Source organism: Lepisma saccharinum, chromosome 12 (assembly GCF_977018435.1).
Source record: "Lepisma saccharinum chromosome 12, izLepSacc3.1, whole genome shotgun sequence".
NCBI lineage: Eukaryota > Metazoa > Arthropoda > Insecta > Zygentoma > Lepismatidae > Lepisma > Lepisma saccharinum.
This window is the reverse complement of record NC_139240.1, coordinates 18,541,977-18,559,465: the sequence shown is the minus strand read 5'-3', so window position 1 is coordinate 18,559,465 and position 17,489 is coordinate 18,541,977. Positions and strand designations below refer to the sequence as shown.

General features: G+C 38.4%; 1 protein-coding gene across 2 annotated transcripts in view; it reads right to left on the bottom strand.

The window, feature by feature from the left end:
- LOC145996393 (uncharacterized) overlaps positions 1-17,489 on the bottom strand; it is a 29,961-nt gene that overhangs the window by 11,237 nt on the left and 1,235 nt on the right. For both annotated transcript variants that reach the window (XM_083132831.1, XM_083132833.1), the window contains exons 2-5: positions 14,835-15,100; positions 10,640-10,799; positions 7,958-8,070; positions 5,759-5,896 (exon numbers count right to left, since the gene is read on the bottom strand). In XM_083132831.1, the coding sequence (XP_082988957.1) occupies positions 5,759-5,896; positions 7,958-8,070; positions 10,640-10,799; positions 14,835-15,026 (603 nt within the window). In that variant the 5' untranslated portion in view covers positions 15,027-15,100. The remainder of the gene's footprint in view (positions 1-5,758; positions 5,897-7,957; positions 8,071-10,639; positions 10,800-14,834; positions 15,101-17,489) is intronic.

Here is a 17,489-nt window from a genome sequence, read left to right as displayed (position 1 = left end):
TGATTGACACTAAAATAAAAGAGACACACGTAATTATGAACTTTCCACATGATCTTAATATCGGCAGTGGTCAGGCACATCATGTTTGGCTCCCGCTATTGCAACAACTCAAACCTATTGCACGCAGCAGACGAACTGGTTACACCAGCGCCCCTAGCAGTAAGCGAAAAAACAACAGGAACCGGAAGTCAACCCAACAGTGAAGCATCGAGTTCCCAAGTGGATGGTGGCAAAGGCAATCAAAATTAATAGAACATTTACAAGTAAGTTTCGCGGAAATAATTTAATAACTCATCTTATAATCAACTGCGTTTTTTATTCCACCTAACATAAACAAAAAGTTAAAATCTACATGGAAATAACATTTTTACTTTTTTGTTGCCTTCATTGCACATAAGCACTATGTTTTCTTCATTCGACATGCTTTAGTCTGTCAGAAAGAATGCTTTTTCTAGCAGAACATGATATGTCTACTTCAACAGAAGTAATTGGACCACACATAAAACAGGCTATCGTAACTGGATTCATATCGTCAACAAAAGAATTTACATCTTTAAGGATATCACAAATTGTTTTCAAATTTTGTTAGTCCAAATTTGCACATTTCTTGAACAGCTAGCCCTCTTTCCCCCTGACACTTCCATCAGCTGCTGCATCAATTCCTCGAACACTTTCATGGATGCTGTAAAAGTTTCATCCCTTTGTGGTTGCTTTGTAATTGTCTCTGGCAATGCCATAATGTACTAATAAATAACGATTTTGAAAGAAAAAAGTTATATAAAATTTTAAATAAACATTCGAAAATTTTGTTGAAAATGACAAAAAGGCATCAATTAAAAATAGGCAACATAAGAAAACTTCTACAACATTAGCAACAACATGAAACATGTATATCAAGAAAAATGTTATCAATGAATGCAACAGGCAATTTGCTAAACTTACAGGCTCTAGTGATTGCATATCAGATATTTCAATATTCTCATGTAATTCTTGAATGTTTTGAACTACAAGTCCAGTAAACTGATACTTATCACTGGAGTAGAATAATCACCCACTAATACATATTAACCAATATTTTGAACAACTTTTAACTGTTACCATTTTCAAACATCAGTATTTGTTGGAATCAGAAAGTGTGTCAGCATGGATATCAGTTCAAAGTATTATCAATATTAAAACACACTAGACATTCTGAAGAGAACACACCTGCTATGTTCTTAAAACATGCCCAAAGCATATGAAAGCTCTCATTAACTCAAAAGTTTTGAAGTAATCAAGAATTAAGGACTAATCCGCTGCAAGAATTAAGTCAAAGTAAACAAATACACTGACTTCTGAGAAATTCTACTGTTCATTCAATGGCAGCTACGATGATACAATGGGATCTTATATTATGAGATGTATGGTTATGACTAGGAACATGCATATTTAGTTTTTGACAAAAACAGGAAATGTGAAATGACACACTGTAATGTTAATTTTTCATATTTTTGGAAGGTGTGAGGTACATTTCCTACGATGTTTTGTCATGAAATGATGCGAAATGAACTGCAAAATGCAAAATAAACTTTTAAACAGGAAATCTATGGTTTATTTACCGATGTGACACCTTCCGAGGTCTGAATTAACTTGAGAGTTATGAAAATCACGGAAAATTGATTAATTCTGCTGTAAATATTTGAGAAGCAAATTAGACTGGCAAATGGCATGATTGGTGTGCACCAGTTTTGATCATTATGAACAACATGGAAGAAAATGTGTTAACCATGTTATGACCAGTCATAAATTGAGTTGTTTAAGCCATCAACGTAGGTACAATATTTAAACGATAATAATATTGCAAATGGCATATTGGTAGTATCTTAAAAAGTTGTCAATAGATGGCACTGATGTCCTTTTAGCAGCAGTATACGACTATTAACATTGCTCAATTTCAGGAACATTCTCGCTTTGTAGCAAATGTTTAAGTAATTCGAACCTTCATAACAATTATTTTTGTTCTAATATTGAAAGTATTGTTGATAAAATACAATAATAACAAGCAAACAATAGTTTCTAAAGCCTAGTTTCTTCGCCAAGTCCAGTAATGTGCAGCTTCATGCAGGACTCCAGTACTTTGGCTGTTGAAAAGGACATAGAGTGTGATGTCATTGCCCGTTGGTGGTGATTAATGTAATAAATTTTGTAAATCCAATATATATAATTTAATTAATGTGTGTTATAATGTACTCATATTTTATGATGAGTGCTCTGCTATGTTTTGCACTGGGTAAAAACTTCTTTCTCTCCCTTACATGTACGCAGAAGAAAAAGTGCAGAAAAGCGGGGGAAGTAAATGTTCAGCGGGAGCATGGAATCATCTTTGTGAAAATATTGACGGAAAACAAAGGCGGTGATTTAGTGGTTATCATCGCTGTCTGACATGGTTCACAGGAATGATTTAATGTCGGAAGAGTTGGTGAGGAAAGTGGTGTACAGCTCACCGCTCACGAGAAGATCCCCAAACGAGGGGTGATGGGGAGCGGGTGTGAAAGGAAGGACCTGTTTATCTGCAGATTTTAGGGGTAGCAGAAAGCCTTCCCCTACGGCTTTTCTAAGTGCATGGGAGTTGATTTGCGTCAATCACGCAGAGCATGTGTCCACAGCAACGGTTTGCTGCTTTTCTTTCAGTGGCCAGAAGACTTTTGTATTGCTTATCTTTTGCATTATTTAGACTGTATTTCAAAGAATATACGGCAATGACTTTAGGGTTACCAGATGACAAACTTTAAAAATCACACACCCCTGTAAAATAATTTTACACCGTTTCTGTATAACTAATAATAGGCCTCGTTGTAGGCAAATGTCTGAATATTCTAATATTTATTCACTATGCTCCTAATATTACTTGGTGCGTACTGAAAGTCATGATCAACTTTTTATTTCAGACGTAAATGTTCACGTAGAGCGATGCGCTGTATAAGACAGTTAGAACCATCTATTGTGACAACATACACTTGAAAGTGGGGTGATCGGCGCAGTACGTATGAGTATTAGCGAGTAGCGGCTCCATTTGACACGTCATTTCGCCAGCGTGCAGTAATTGAATTTCTGTTGAAGGAAGGTGGATCGGCATCAGATATCCACCGCCGATTGCAGGAGGTGTATGGTGATCAGTGTATGGCTGCCAGTAGCATCAGGCGATGGATAAAACATTTTAGAGGTGGAAACACAGACATCAGTAATCTCCCTCGCACAGGCCGCCCGAGAACTGCCTCGAACAACAGGAACGTGGCTCGCATCCAGGAAATCAACCAGGGGAACAGGCATGTTTCTCACTCCTGGGGAAACAATCAATGCATCTCACTACGTGCGCACTTTAAGAAAACTTCGTCGTGCTATTCGTGAAAAATGTCCTGGCAGGAACAGTGTTATCCTCCAACACGACAATGCCAAGCCGCACACAGCACAGCTAACGAGGGATGAAGTTGCCAGATTTAGGTGGGAACTCCTTCGACATCCTCCACACAGTCCAGATCTGACTCCTTCTGACTTTCACTTGTTTTCTTTTCTGAAAGAACACATGCGGGAAAACAGATATGACACCAACAAGGAAGTGGAACTTGCCGTTAGGAGAATACTCAGACGTGCCCGAACGGAGTTCTACAACAGAGGAATTTTCAAACTTCCAGAACGTTGGCAAAAATGTGTCGATTTAGATGGTGATTATGTTGAAGACTAATAAAGGTATGTACTTTAACAGGCATATATTAGATTCTTTTTTGTACAGTTTACTTCCTTCTTGTAACATGTTGATCACGACTTTCAGTACGCACGATATATGGTTGTGAAGCTTGGTCTCTTACTTTAAAAGAATAACATAAATTGACATTCTGCCTCGGAGTTTTTTCTTCCAGGCCTAAAGTCAGGAAACAGTTTTTGTAAGTCGTCACTAAAAACATATTTGCATTTTGGCATGGTTCAGATCGCTGATCGACAGAACTTCACTTCTCCACTGCCATGTAACAACTAAGAGCGGTAGTTAAAAAATACTGTTTACTTCTGAATTCTGTCATGAAACTCAAATCAAAGTAACCTGCAGCTAATTGCATATTCTTACCAATTGTCAAAAACTTGCTGCTCACCAAGAGCCACGGTAGATGTCACAAATGCTTTCAAATCAAAACCTCATGCGGCGTGGCGGTGACAAGAGAAGAGACGCAAAGGTCCAACAATTTTTATTTGATGCAAGAAAAGTTTATTTTCTTTGCGCTTGCAACTGAGAGTGTTGTATTTCTTTACTTTGAAATTGAAAATGGAAACTGTATTAACAATTATTTACAAATAACATTTTGTTACTAATCTTGAAGTTAAGCAGTTGTCTACACCCTAAATAATCGGATATTTTCAAATATTCCTAAAAACCCACCCGGAGCATTTTTAGTACCCGAAAAACAGAATTTGTCAGGGTAAAATAGAACTTCTGGTAACCCAAAATGACTTGTACCGCAAAGGTCCAACAATTTTTATTTGATGCAAGACAAGTTTATTTTCTTTGCGCTTGCAACTGAGTGTGTTGTATTTCTTTACTTTGAAACTGAAAATGGAAACTGTATTAACAATTATTTACAAATAACATTTTGTTACTAATCTTGAAGTTAAGCAGTTGTCTATACCCCAAATAATCGGATATTTCCAAATATTCCTAAAAATCCACGCGGAGCATTTTTAGAACCCGAAAAACAGAATTTGTCCAGGTAAAATGGAAATTCTGGTAACCCTAAACGACTTGTACCGGTTACAGCGAGCCCACATGTGTTTTTCACTCAGGGTGCACACCCGACCCTAATAGTGGAGTCGCCTGCTGCTACGTCACTTCACTTCCGTCAGGGATCATCTCCTGAGCGGTCGGTCAGCTGTAGTTACAGTCGCCTATCTTTCCATTTAAACCTCAAGAAAAAATGTAAGTGAAATTGGCTTCGCGTACCGAGAAGGGAGTTGTTCTTCGTCAGACATGCTAAGGTAGGAGAATTGTACATTTTAAGCAAAGTAAATTCTTCGTCCACCAAATGCAGGATTTCGTGGGGAGAAGATATTAGAACATGATCTTGAAATCACTCTGGATTCATGCTTGAAATGATGAGAACAAGTTGAAATTTTGAGTAGTGACATTGCAATTGATAGGATGCGATACAACTGCAGGGCAGTAATGCACAGTTAAACATTTACAAACTGTTTCAGTAAAGTATTGTAACGAAGTTCCTGTTGTAAATATTTCCATTGCAAAGTTAATGTCCGTGCTTGACATGATATAGAAACACGAATCAACTGCAGGGCAGTAATGCACAGTTAAACATTTACGAATCATTTCAGTAAAATATTGGAATGAAGTTCCTGTTGTAAATATTTCCATTGCAAAGTTAATGTCCGTGCTTGACACGATATAGAAACACAAACCAACTACAAGGTTGATCCCAGTTGCATAATATTGTGAGGGAGACTTGGAATTTGGTGCCTGTGATCCTTCTTCTGAAGTGGTCCAGGCTCTTAATTTCCTTAGCATATACGATGGACTTTATACATCCCCACAATTAAAAATTCAGGGGTGTAAGGTCTGGCGACCGTGGTGGCCATTCACCTACGTAATCTGATTCTTGCCTCGCGCTGTACATATGCTGCAAATAGTATTGCCAATTATAGAGCCAGAGAACACAGACTCCCAATTTAAAAATTATGAGGATTTCATAAATAAGAAATGAAGATGGAAAAGTTCACATACCTTGGCCACAAACAATGGAAGCTCGTCTTCGGAACAGGAAGAGTTGTCATTATAGAACAGCAGCCAAATGCACACCCACATAATGCCCAATGTTCCAAACAAGTAAAATGATGTCTGCCAGGCAAAATGTGGACATAACTGAAAACATTGCAGAAAATAATATTATAATGATGTAATCATAATTGGGAAAAGAGAGACGTGGTAATATACCAGGTGTATAAGCTTAAATCTGCTGTTTTGTAGTCAGAAAAACACATGGTTTGTTCATAGAAAGCAATAAGAAATTTATTCAAAGTACTTGCCCTTGCGAGCTACACATTTTGCCCACCTCTCAGGCAATTTGTGGATACCACGCCAAAAAAGTCCTTCTCTTTCGAAGCAAACCACTCATCAAGCCATTTTCGGACGTCTGCATACGAATCGAAGTGCTGCTCAGGAAGGGCGTACCCATCGACAAAAACAGATGGTAGTAGGAAGGGGTCAGGTCTGGTGAATAGGCGGGATGGGGTAGCACCTGCCAGTTGCGTGTCTCCAAGTAGTTTTGGACCAGTCTTGATGTGTGCGATGGGGGTGTTGTCATGGAGGAAAATCAGCTTGTTGTGTCTTTGCTGATAATCTGGCCTTTTGCCACACAGAGCACGATGCAATTTGATCAGTTGTTGGTGGTAGCGGTGGGCAGTGACAGTTTCACCAGGTTTCAACAGCTAAAAGTAGACGATACCCTGTTGATCCCACCAAACACACAGCATCGGCCAAAGCGATTTGGTCTCGAGGAAGATGTTGATGGTTGGCCAGGATCAACCCACGATTTCTTGCATTTAGGATTCTCGAAATATATCCACTTTTCAATTCCTCGGCAAGCATCTTTTGCGTTTGGGTATCGTCCTCGTCCAAAAGAGCCTGCAATTGATGGTCCTCAACCTTCCTGGGCCGATTTTCATGCTTCTTGTCGATCAGGTCAAAATTGCAGTCTTTGAACCGACAAAACCAATCCCTGCACGTTGTTTCCGATACAGCACTGTCATCATAAGCCTCCACAAGCATCTGATGCGATTCGGCAGCCGATTTCTTCAAACGGAAGCAGAAAAGCAGAGCTTCCCGCATATGCTCTTTTTCTGGCACAAAACTAGACATGCTTACCACAGGAACACTGTTGTTGTCTGCATGTGCTGACGATGTGCACTGATTCGTGTTGGCAGATGTCCAACTCATACAAACACCAGGTATGGCGTGCCCATGGTAGCTTCATACGCTCACTAACGACATCTATGAGCAAACAGCAGAAAATTTAGCTTATACACCTGGTATAAATATGGAGAAATTAGTACTCACTTATCAGCAAAACTGTTTTCTTGTTATATTAATTTCAGTGGCCACTGCCACCATCCTCGTTGGAACTTGCTGTACTGTTGCTTGGCGTGCGTCTTTTGTTTGTAGTTCTCCGGCTGCCGCTAGGTGTACTTTCCCCACGAGCTAAACATCGATAGGAGACAGGCACACCACACTTGGATTCCCCCTACTACAACAGTTAACGCCGGGAAATAGCAGACGACACGGACGCAGACGTACAGTAAACAACAGCGTACCTCGTGGCAGCCGGAGAACTACAAACAAAAGACACATGCCAAGCAACAGTACAGCAAGTTCCAACAAGGATGGTAGCAGTGTAGAAAAAAATCCACAGTTTCGTGGATAAGCGAGTACTAGTTTCTCCGTATTTATAATGAGGTAAGTTATTTTTATACAAAACACACAATAGAAAAATGGGTTGCCTCCCGAATTGGGACTAACAGTCAGTTTATCTGTCTTCGAATTAACCAGATAAAAGGTTCAAAAATTCAAATTGCATATCAATTTTTAACATTGGCTTCAATGGGAATTTCAAGAGGAATATACTTGTGTTTGAAATACGAAATAATTAAAATCATCCAAGTTTGAAGTAAAAAGGTCCACTGCATATGCTTGATGTCATTTTTATGATAAACAATACAAATTATTATCATTAACAAGGCAGTAAAACAACGGTTGCTATACGAAAATACATTATTTTAAAATACCATTATGAAAAACAAAGTAGAGGCAAAAACTCATCAAAGTTAGACTTGTTGGCAACCCAATAACTCTGTAAAGAAACAGATCCCAAAAATTCCAACATTCTAAGTACATAAACAAGTGCTGCTATGTCACCACTTAACTCACCACAGAGGCAACTGTTTGCCCCACGGAACCTGCTGCCACCAAGTAGCCGAAAGCTCTTGACCTCTCCTCTATTGGAACACTGTGAGCAAAGATGTGGAAAATGGTTGGCAAGCCTTGAAAAAGAGAACATAATCAGTATTAAAAATGCAATAATATATGTAATTTGTAAATACACAATAGTACTATGAGAATGACTGGGTTGTAGGATATTTTTTGACAATTTGCAAAATCTGCTGTCAAAGAATACAGTAATAAAAATTTTACAAAATCACATCTGGCCAATTTGAAGACCTGCAGAGTGCTTCCAGGCTGCTCATAGCTCATGTGAATTGATTGATTGAAATAAAATTTTATGGGTGCATCAACACTTGGGATAATTTGTCACTGTCACATTAGACGGGGTCCCTGGGATTTTTTCCACCTGTTCAAGTGGCTTTGGCCCCACCCAGTGTCCTATAAAGTGGGTACCTGGAGGAAACTCTGGGGGGTAAAGGTGGCCAGGGGCATGGTGCTGATCACATCACCCCCATCTTCAGCCATGATAAAGAAAGTGTGGGGCCTAAGCCCACACCCCAATGCATGGTGCATAGCACAGAGGATCACTTTACCTTTTACCAGCCCCTTACCTTAACTAAAATCGACATCTGTGTCTTAGGACCAAAATTTCCTTTCCCATGTTAAAAGCCGATGCTTTAAAGGGGCACTCAGCACATGTAGGGACTAAACACAACACACAGCCCTACATCTGGCCATAGGCCCAAATGCCAGAGCCTCTATAGTCTGTGAAAAGCAGTTACCAGGGTGTATTATGTGGAAGTGACGTTCATTTTTTGGTGCCTTACCAGAAGGTCACATCGTACATGCCCATAGCTCATGTGAAAGATCCCTAACAACTGCACAGTTACATGCATGGTCTTCAGTCTAAAGTGGTTATCATTTTCGAATTGAGTCTGGTTTCGAGTTTGAGTTTGTGAATTCCAGTATCTACAACTCTAACCCTTAATTAGGCTACACATGCAAAGTCCCAGAGTAATTATTCTCCCCCACCATAAGAGAACCAAGCAGGAATTATACTTTTGGCTCTTGCATAGGTGAACACATGCTTGAACCAATCAGGTTGGTCCATTTACCATAGTGATGAGAAATCCTTGTGGTATACTGCATTGCCAAACTTAAGCATTAGAGCAACAGTTCGGGGTCCAAGTTGACCTTCCTGACAAAGTGGTTAGCACAGTGTGCTACGTTGCCAGGCTTCCGGGTTCAAATCCAAGCCTGGACATGAGCGTTCTTTGCGAGTGTCCCTTCAACAATTTCATCATATCATAACTCATCTTCATTGTCGCAATTATCCAAAAATGACAGAAAAGCAAAGCTAAATAACAAAAATCAATTCAAATCAAATCAGTTTGGGATCCAAGACATAACTCAGCCTAACAGTTACTGCTGATTAGCAAACAAACAGGATACCCTATTCTCTGCCTCTCCCTGAAATGCAAGCAAAGGGTGCAGAAGGTGTCAGTGACAATTGGGTAAAAGTCAGGCATGTGTCAACACAGCTTTTTTGCACTTGGAAACTTCCACAGACTGAGACAAAAAGAAGAAGGTGGAACCCCTTATGGTGTCCATACACATCATCCGCATACACTTGGGGGTGTGCTGGACATCTTTTTCACAGAATTTTACAGTTTCCCATTTCCTTTGCTTAAATATATATACTATGCATTACATTATAGAAATATATATGCCTTACCTTTAACAAGTGATTAGCAATATTGTCCAATAGTTATCATATGTTCTGGGACCCAGCACAGGTGTGAATTTACGAGGGATGATCGAAAAAAAAAAAGGTTACAAAGCATATAACTTTTGTTTTATTCACTGTAACGTAACGAAAATTTATGTGTAAATTAATAACATGTTAGTCTTGTTGCGGGTTTGAGGACTTCGGATTCTGACCATGTATACTCGAGAAGCGGACATTTAAAATGGTGACTCGACTAGAAAATTGGTCAAGAGTAGAAGTGCGGGCAGTGGTGCGGTTCCTGTGGGCCAAAAACATTACACCTGCTGACATTCATAGGCAGATTGTGGAGGTGTATGGGGAGGGGGCAATTTCAAGGCAACATGTAGCGAAGTGGTGTCGTGCCTTCAAAGAAGGACGCACCAGTCTTGTTAATGACAACCCTGGATACAGCGGTAGACTCAGTACCTCAACCACTGACGTGAACTGTGCTCTTGTGGATGAGTGTATTCGTGAGGACAAAAGAAGAACATTACGCTCAATATCAACTGAGCTGGGACTACCATTTGGTTGGCTGGCCACCATTATCTGACATGTGATGATGTCAAAAGAGCTGCCTCACGGTGGCTACAAGAACTTGACACGGATTTCTGTGCAACCGGTATGGAAAACCTCATCTACCGTTGTGACAAGTGCTTGAACAAAAAAGGTGATTACATCGAGGACTAGTATTGAGTGCCCTCCATCATCAGGTGTGTTGATCTTCCAGCTATGTCTAACATATACGCCATAATAGGCTCTGTAACCTTTTTTTTATCATCCTCGTACATTTAAAAAACACTTAGTAGTTAATATATAATACCAGACCAAAATTCCGTGCCGGTTCTCTCACTGTGCGGGATTTAGGCAAAGTAAGAAGATAAATTGCTTATTCCTCCTACCTAATCCTTCACCAAGGCCTAATAGGACACGGCAAATGATCAGTGCAGCAACTGATGATGCAAGGAACGGAGTGATGAATGTTGAAATGGACCAAAGGAACACAGCAAACAGCAGAACGGTCTTCCCACCGAACTTACTCGCTGCACTTGCTCCTATGATCTGCAACAAGAGGAAATTGTTACAACAGAGAAATATATACTCTTTACTTTTCTACTTTGCCAATATGTGGCACTTCTCTAAAATATTGGCAAATTGAAAGTCAAACCGACCACCTTCATCATTATTGCAGTATTTTAGTGTCATGACTGCATTTCACATGAAAAGTTCTCTGGTTTAAATGTATTGTCCAAACCTTGAAGGCAGATATGAATAGATAAAAGCTACTTTACCTGTAGTAACATAAAAACATAAAGTGATAACTCATGTTAGTTTCTTCATTTCCGAGACTTGTCTAGAAATATGTGGATCAGTCAAATATAAACTGCGATTTGTTCCACACGGCACACCCACAGGAGGTCAAAGTCTTCTTCTACACTGCACAGTTTGGCTTCAAAACATTCAGTCTCATGGTTGAACGCATGTGCACTGCGCATGCTTGAACATCCTCCCTATAGCCCTGATTTCTCACCTTGTGATTATAGATTGTTTGGAGCACTTAAGAAGCGTAAAGTGAGTATATAGTTGTCGTAGACGATGTTTCGGTGGCAACTGCCCCCTTCTTCAGGTCATGAAGTCGGCTATTATGTGCATACTTAAAGCTTCGTCATTTAGAAAGGATCAAGGTATACGTATGGGCAGGTTGAATGTTAGGATGACTAATGACTAAAACATGGTAAAACTATTAAAACTGCCATAAAATTGTTAAAACCCGTAATGTTACTCTAACACAGCTCCATGTTGACAGGAACAAGAATGTTCAATTACTAATTTATGTAAGTAAATGAACTAATTTAGATTTTATGCTTATATATGACAGTAAGTCACACGGAACCAAAAAATGATTTCAAGAGTGGTAAGGAAGTGGGATACTTCTTGCACAATTGACTTTAGCGCCAACCATGGTCTTTCGATGCCACATGCATTAAAACATTACCAAACCAGTGGCAAGAGTGCCTTGATTGTACTGGAATGTACACAGATCCATTTATACCTTTGCAATATTTTCATGTAATAAAACATTACATCAAAATTCTAGTTTATCATTGTATCTCCCGCAGACACACAATCTAAATCACTAAGATTGAAGTATGACCCGGTAACGGTACTGATTGTTTTATGATTTTTTTCAAATTCTCCTGAGCAGAAAGACTAATTATTGAAGAATTTTGGATATCATTGTCACACGAAATTTGAACCTTCCTTAAAGTAACGAGCACCGTTTCCATACGAAAAAAAAGTTATTTATGTTGAAAAACGAAACTTAAAAATTACCTTACGCAAGCATGCACGCTTCCCATGGACAAGGTATTCTCGGTTGACAAGCGACAGTAAGTATTGTAGACTAGTGGGAATGAATGTAGAAGTAAATCGGAACCTTAGAAGAATGCATTTGGGGACCTTATGTTAATGCTAAGGGAACCAAACCTAACCTGCCTAACCTAACCACAAAAGCATATATTGAACAAAACCTTAAGTAATCGCTAAAACTACGCAGTATGTGTTAACAGACGTACATCGAAATTGAACCATATAAAAATTGCATTTGTAGCATGATGAAATCGCAATAAAACAAAAGGAACTTGAGCGCAAAATGATTACATTACAAGCATTTCTTTGTCTGTAGGCTCACTCTAAAAACTGCAATGTTGCAATTATAATAATATATGTATCTTTTGGGAAACATTGCATTAATCAACATCTTATTCTTTTACATTAGCATGTCAATATACTAGATGTTACTTATCATTGTAGACTGTATTAGATATATCAATAAGTACACAAATCCCAAGGACGCTAATTTTAATTTTTATAGGACTGCCATCTTTCTCATTCAAATTACTTTAATAGTAAATTTAGCACTTCAAATCACTACTACCTTAGTGAAGAAAATCACAAAAAATCATGTTTAATCCTCACCAGTATGTTGTTTGAATATTTAGCTGTAATCCATCGACAGACATAATCGCAAAAAGTCAAAAAGTGATTGTATTTTTATTATGTCTGATTTGAGAATAAAATATGCTCATAGTGATTATTTTCATCAACTGACCATCATTCCCTAGTTTCTACTGTCTTCTTATTTTGTACACAAATAACAAAATGATCTTTCACTAGGTTATACAGCAGCATTGTCCGCAAAAATTAACATAAGTTTATAAAAATTAGTGTCCAGGCCTACGAAGGCAACAAATGTTTTTACCAAAAATGAAAGCTGTTTGAACATGGTAAATTTGAATTTCGGCAAATTTCCATTTCTATTCCTAGCAATGACGTTACCGCTGTGCCATCAGGGAGGCTCTACATTTTAGTGGTTTCAAAGGACTAGCATAGTATGTCAGAGACCTATGCTTACCCATTCATGGAGGCACATTTTCAACTCATTATTGTGATTATTATGTAATGAATATTAGTCATTATTTCGAAATGACAGTACGATTGTGCCAGTGTCCATGGAAATTAATCTAACAATAAAAAAAATCAGTGTCAAAGAAAAAGTGAGTACTATTATTTTCCTGTAGTTTATGGTTATTACAAGCATAAGAAAACAGTTTTTCGTTGTGACGTTTCAGGAGAACACATGCTCCCTGTTTTCTTATGCTAGTAATAACCGTAAACTACAGGAAAATAATTCTACAATGCAAGCAATGTGAACATACAAGAAAAACTATTATTCTGAGTACACCCATGGGAAATGAAGTTCGCGTTCACATTGCAACATTTCATGATGGCCCAAGAGAGGGAGGGTGGGGGTAATGTGGAGGTAGGGTACCACAGATTCTCAACATCAGTTCTTTTAGGATGTAATAAGATCAGCACCATGCTCAGACTGCCTTTACCGCTGAGGTATCTATTTTATTTGAGACTGAGTAAACCCCTGCCATAGATCATCCACCCTGGAAATCGAACCCTGGTCTGCTGCATGGTAGTCAGATGTTCTATCATATAGACAAAGCTACTTCAAATGACGAAAGATGTTAAAGACAAAAACATGTGGGAAACCGAAGAATAATGTATAATTACTATCACCATGAAACCTAGCACTCATAATCTAACATGAACAGAAATTCCACTTTCCTAAGTAGAAGGTTAAATTAATTCATATACATACTTTGAAAATATGCAGTTGCTGAACCTCTATGATAAGTGCATGACAACTGCACTTAAATGCAGTGCTTGAAGTGGAAAGTGTTAGAGAGGGGGTGGGGTTGATACTTCGGTACTTGTTTACTATTTTTCGGACACATTTATTTATTTTTACAGAAGAAACTACTTACCGGAATAAGTTCCTGTAGCATTGTCGAACATCGGGAAGGTATTTTGTGTGATGTGGGAATGTTTCACAGCTGAAATTCATGTTGTTCGTTGAAAATTAATTCTCCGACGGAGAATAACTAGCCCCACAAACCATTGGTGCATGGATAGGTTAGTTCTGTTAGGTTAGGAAACATAGTTAAAATTTGGTGTCGTGTTAGTATCAGGATCTAGAAATTGGAAATAATTGCGAACCATTGGCACGTGGTTAGGTTAGTTCTGTTAGGTTAGGAAACATAGTTCAAATTTCATCAAAACAACGTTGATACACCTTCAGGAATGTTCCGCGAAGCAGATACGTAAGTACGAATGTCAAAAATTGACGAAACGAAAAAATTGGAGGTGTCCGAAGGATAGTAAATTTTTACCGATACTTCATGTTAGCTGGGTTTATGCCTTGCAAAACTTTTTCTTATCTGGGGTGGGGGTGGGGATATCACCCCTTTCACTTTGAACACTGACTGCATGATAAGGGAACACAAGCAGATAACATGCCACAGGTGAGTTACTGATGTCATAAATTGTACCGAATAAAATCACTAATTTCTCACAATTATCTACGTGACCTAAAAACAATGATAAATGTTCACATGAAACAATCTTCACAACCTGCTCAAAATTTTCAACTTTATTGCAGATGTACAGAGGGTCACCAGCACCAAACTGAGAACCCAAATACACAGTATTGAAAAAACCCTTTGGAAATACAGCTTTCTTACCTACCTGGCTTGTGAAATAACCAAATGCAAAGGCTGACAGAATCCACCCTTGCCAGTACAGATTCCATTTGAATTCGTCCGTCATGGGTATGATGGCAATTGGCATGATTACTCTATCTGCTGCATTGATGAAGTTGGCAATGGAGCACAGAGCAACAATTCGGGATGTTTTGGCCAACATTCTGAAGGGATGCATTGTTGCAGAAGAGAACAATACTAATCCACTACTTCAGTCAATGCTAATAGATGAGATTATCATTGTTCTACATTCTGAAAGAAAGAAAGAAAAGAAAACATGAAATGACAGCTGCAAAACTATAAATTAAGCTAACAATTTTGAAGATAGATAAAAATCTTGTTGTGCAGTGATCGGCCAGGTTGAACTAGTTGTAGCCACATTTAAGCTAAGATGAACACTAGGTAATACGAAGAACTGTGAAGAGTTTGCAAGAAAATTGTACTTGTTATGTTCAATAAGACTGTAAGTGAAGATCACGGTACTATTATAGTATAAGGGAAACACCTATAAATCATATTTTTTACATTGCTAACGTACTATTTTGGAATGCGGAACATTTCCTAAGGTGAAATAATGCATTTCTAACTAAGATAATGTCTATTTCTTACATTTACGAGTACTTACTGTTACTTGTTAATTCGATTCTGTAACACATTATGGCGGGCGATAGCGTACTGGTTCAGGGCACGTTGTGCGGTTGTTTTGTCGATTTATGCAGTGTTAAAACCTCGTTCACCGGAAAATACCTACTTTCATGCCCGGAATGGAAATTATGCTAATAAGTTGCAAACCATTGACTTTAGCCTCACAAACCATTGACGTTAGCCCCACAAACCATTGATGTTAGCCAGAAAAACCATTCACGTTAGCCCCAAAAACCATTTTCCGTAAGGTTAGGTTAAGTTAGGTTAGGCAAGCATAGTTAAAAAAAAAAATTAAAAATACTCGACACGTCATGTTCTAGTGAAAACACGGTGAGGCTGAAACACTGACTATGGGGTTGCATCATCTTAACACCCGGAACATTGTACTCTCATGCAGAAAGCAAATGGCGGCAGCACAAACAGCATGTTGGACAGAGATTTTCGCAGAAACGTACATGTTTTCGCATTAAAATGGATCAAAACTAGATTCACGAACATCCACAACACTACAGAAAAAGATTTCCATAATTACTTTCTCCTGTAAATTTGAAGAAATCCGTTTCCCTTATACTATAATGTTACCAAGATCACAGGGTCATTAACTGACGTAAAAAAAACTACAATGGGAACTTATGTAGTAGCCCAGTTATGGATATGTACAAGGGTGTTTATGAAGTGAGAATAATTCTAACAGTAACTGCTCCGAATGCATAATGAAGTTTCGCAAGTTTTATAGGGGTATTAGTGCTTTAGAATACTGGAAACAACTGTGAAAATAAGTTCGAAGGTTGGAGAAACAAATTAGCACAGTCAAAAGCTTCATTAAGTAATATTTACCATAGAAATTATGATTTGAAAAGTAACTTACACTTTGCATGTAAGGCTCAAAGTTGGTTTCATGCTTCAGATCAAATGTTACATGATCAGGTGTTGGAAACACATTTATGGACAATATTTCAATGCTAACAGCACTAAACCTAACCCACCTAACCTAAAACGAAGTTATTTAGGAAGAATTTATTAATCCTAAGAGCACTAAACATGACCTGCCTAACCTAACAATGAAAACATTTTACGATGTAATACTACTACTTGCCCCAAGGGTAAATATGCGATAACACCCGGACACCTTTCACTCATTTATTTCCTTAATTTTACCACTGGTACTTACCTATTTTGCCTTGCGGAACATTCTTTAAGGTGAAGTTATGCCTTTTTCCATAAAATACTGTCAACTTTTCATATTACGATTGATTATTTGTCTTACTTGTTCCGCTTCTGTAATAGACAATATGGCGTGCACTCGTAATGGATCATCGCGCTTTATGACGTGCCAGCTTGTGTTTTGTCGACTTTCAGTGCGCAAGCAGTGTTTCAAACCTTCATGACGGAAAATTACATACTATTTCAATTTTTTTCATGTTTACCTCCACAAATCATGCACGTTAGCCCCAAAAACCATCCACGGGTAGCCCGACAAACCATTGACGTTAGCCCCAAAATCCATCCATGGGTAGCCCCACAAACCATTGACGTTAGCCCCAAAAACCATCCACGGATAGCCCCACAAACCATTCACACAAGGTTAGGTTAGGCCTGTTAGGTTAGGTTCAATTAGCACTCATTTCACCCCTAAAATTCATCGAAAAAAGAAAGCGCGGCGAACATAGATAAAAATAGAAATTTTCGTAAAAAGAAGGCACGTTTGGGAGCGAATTTACAATATAGAGAAAGTCTCCAAATTTGTTAATTTTCGGTATACTAACTAATTTTGACCTCCTAATCACGAATCTGTTGAAAAAAACCGGGGGTCACGTCTGAAAATTTGAAAAAAAGCTGATTGAATTTTTTATATATATAGGTGTATATGCGTAGTTTTACGAACAAAAATGTAATCTCCTGTCATTGTGTCCAACCACGCCATTGTTTTACAAGAAAATTATTTATGATGTTCAATTCTAGTACGATCCCTATTTTTTCGATGAATTTAGGGGTG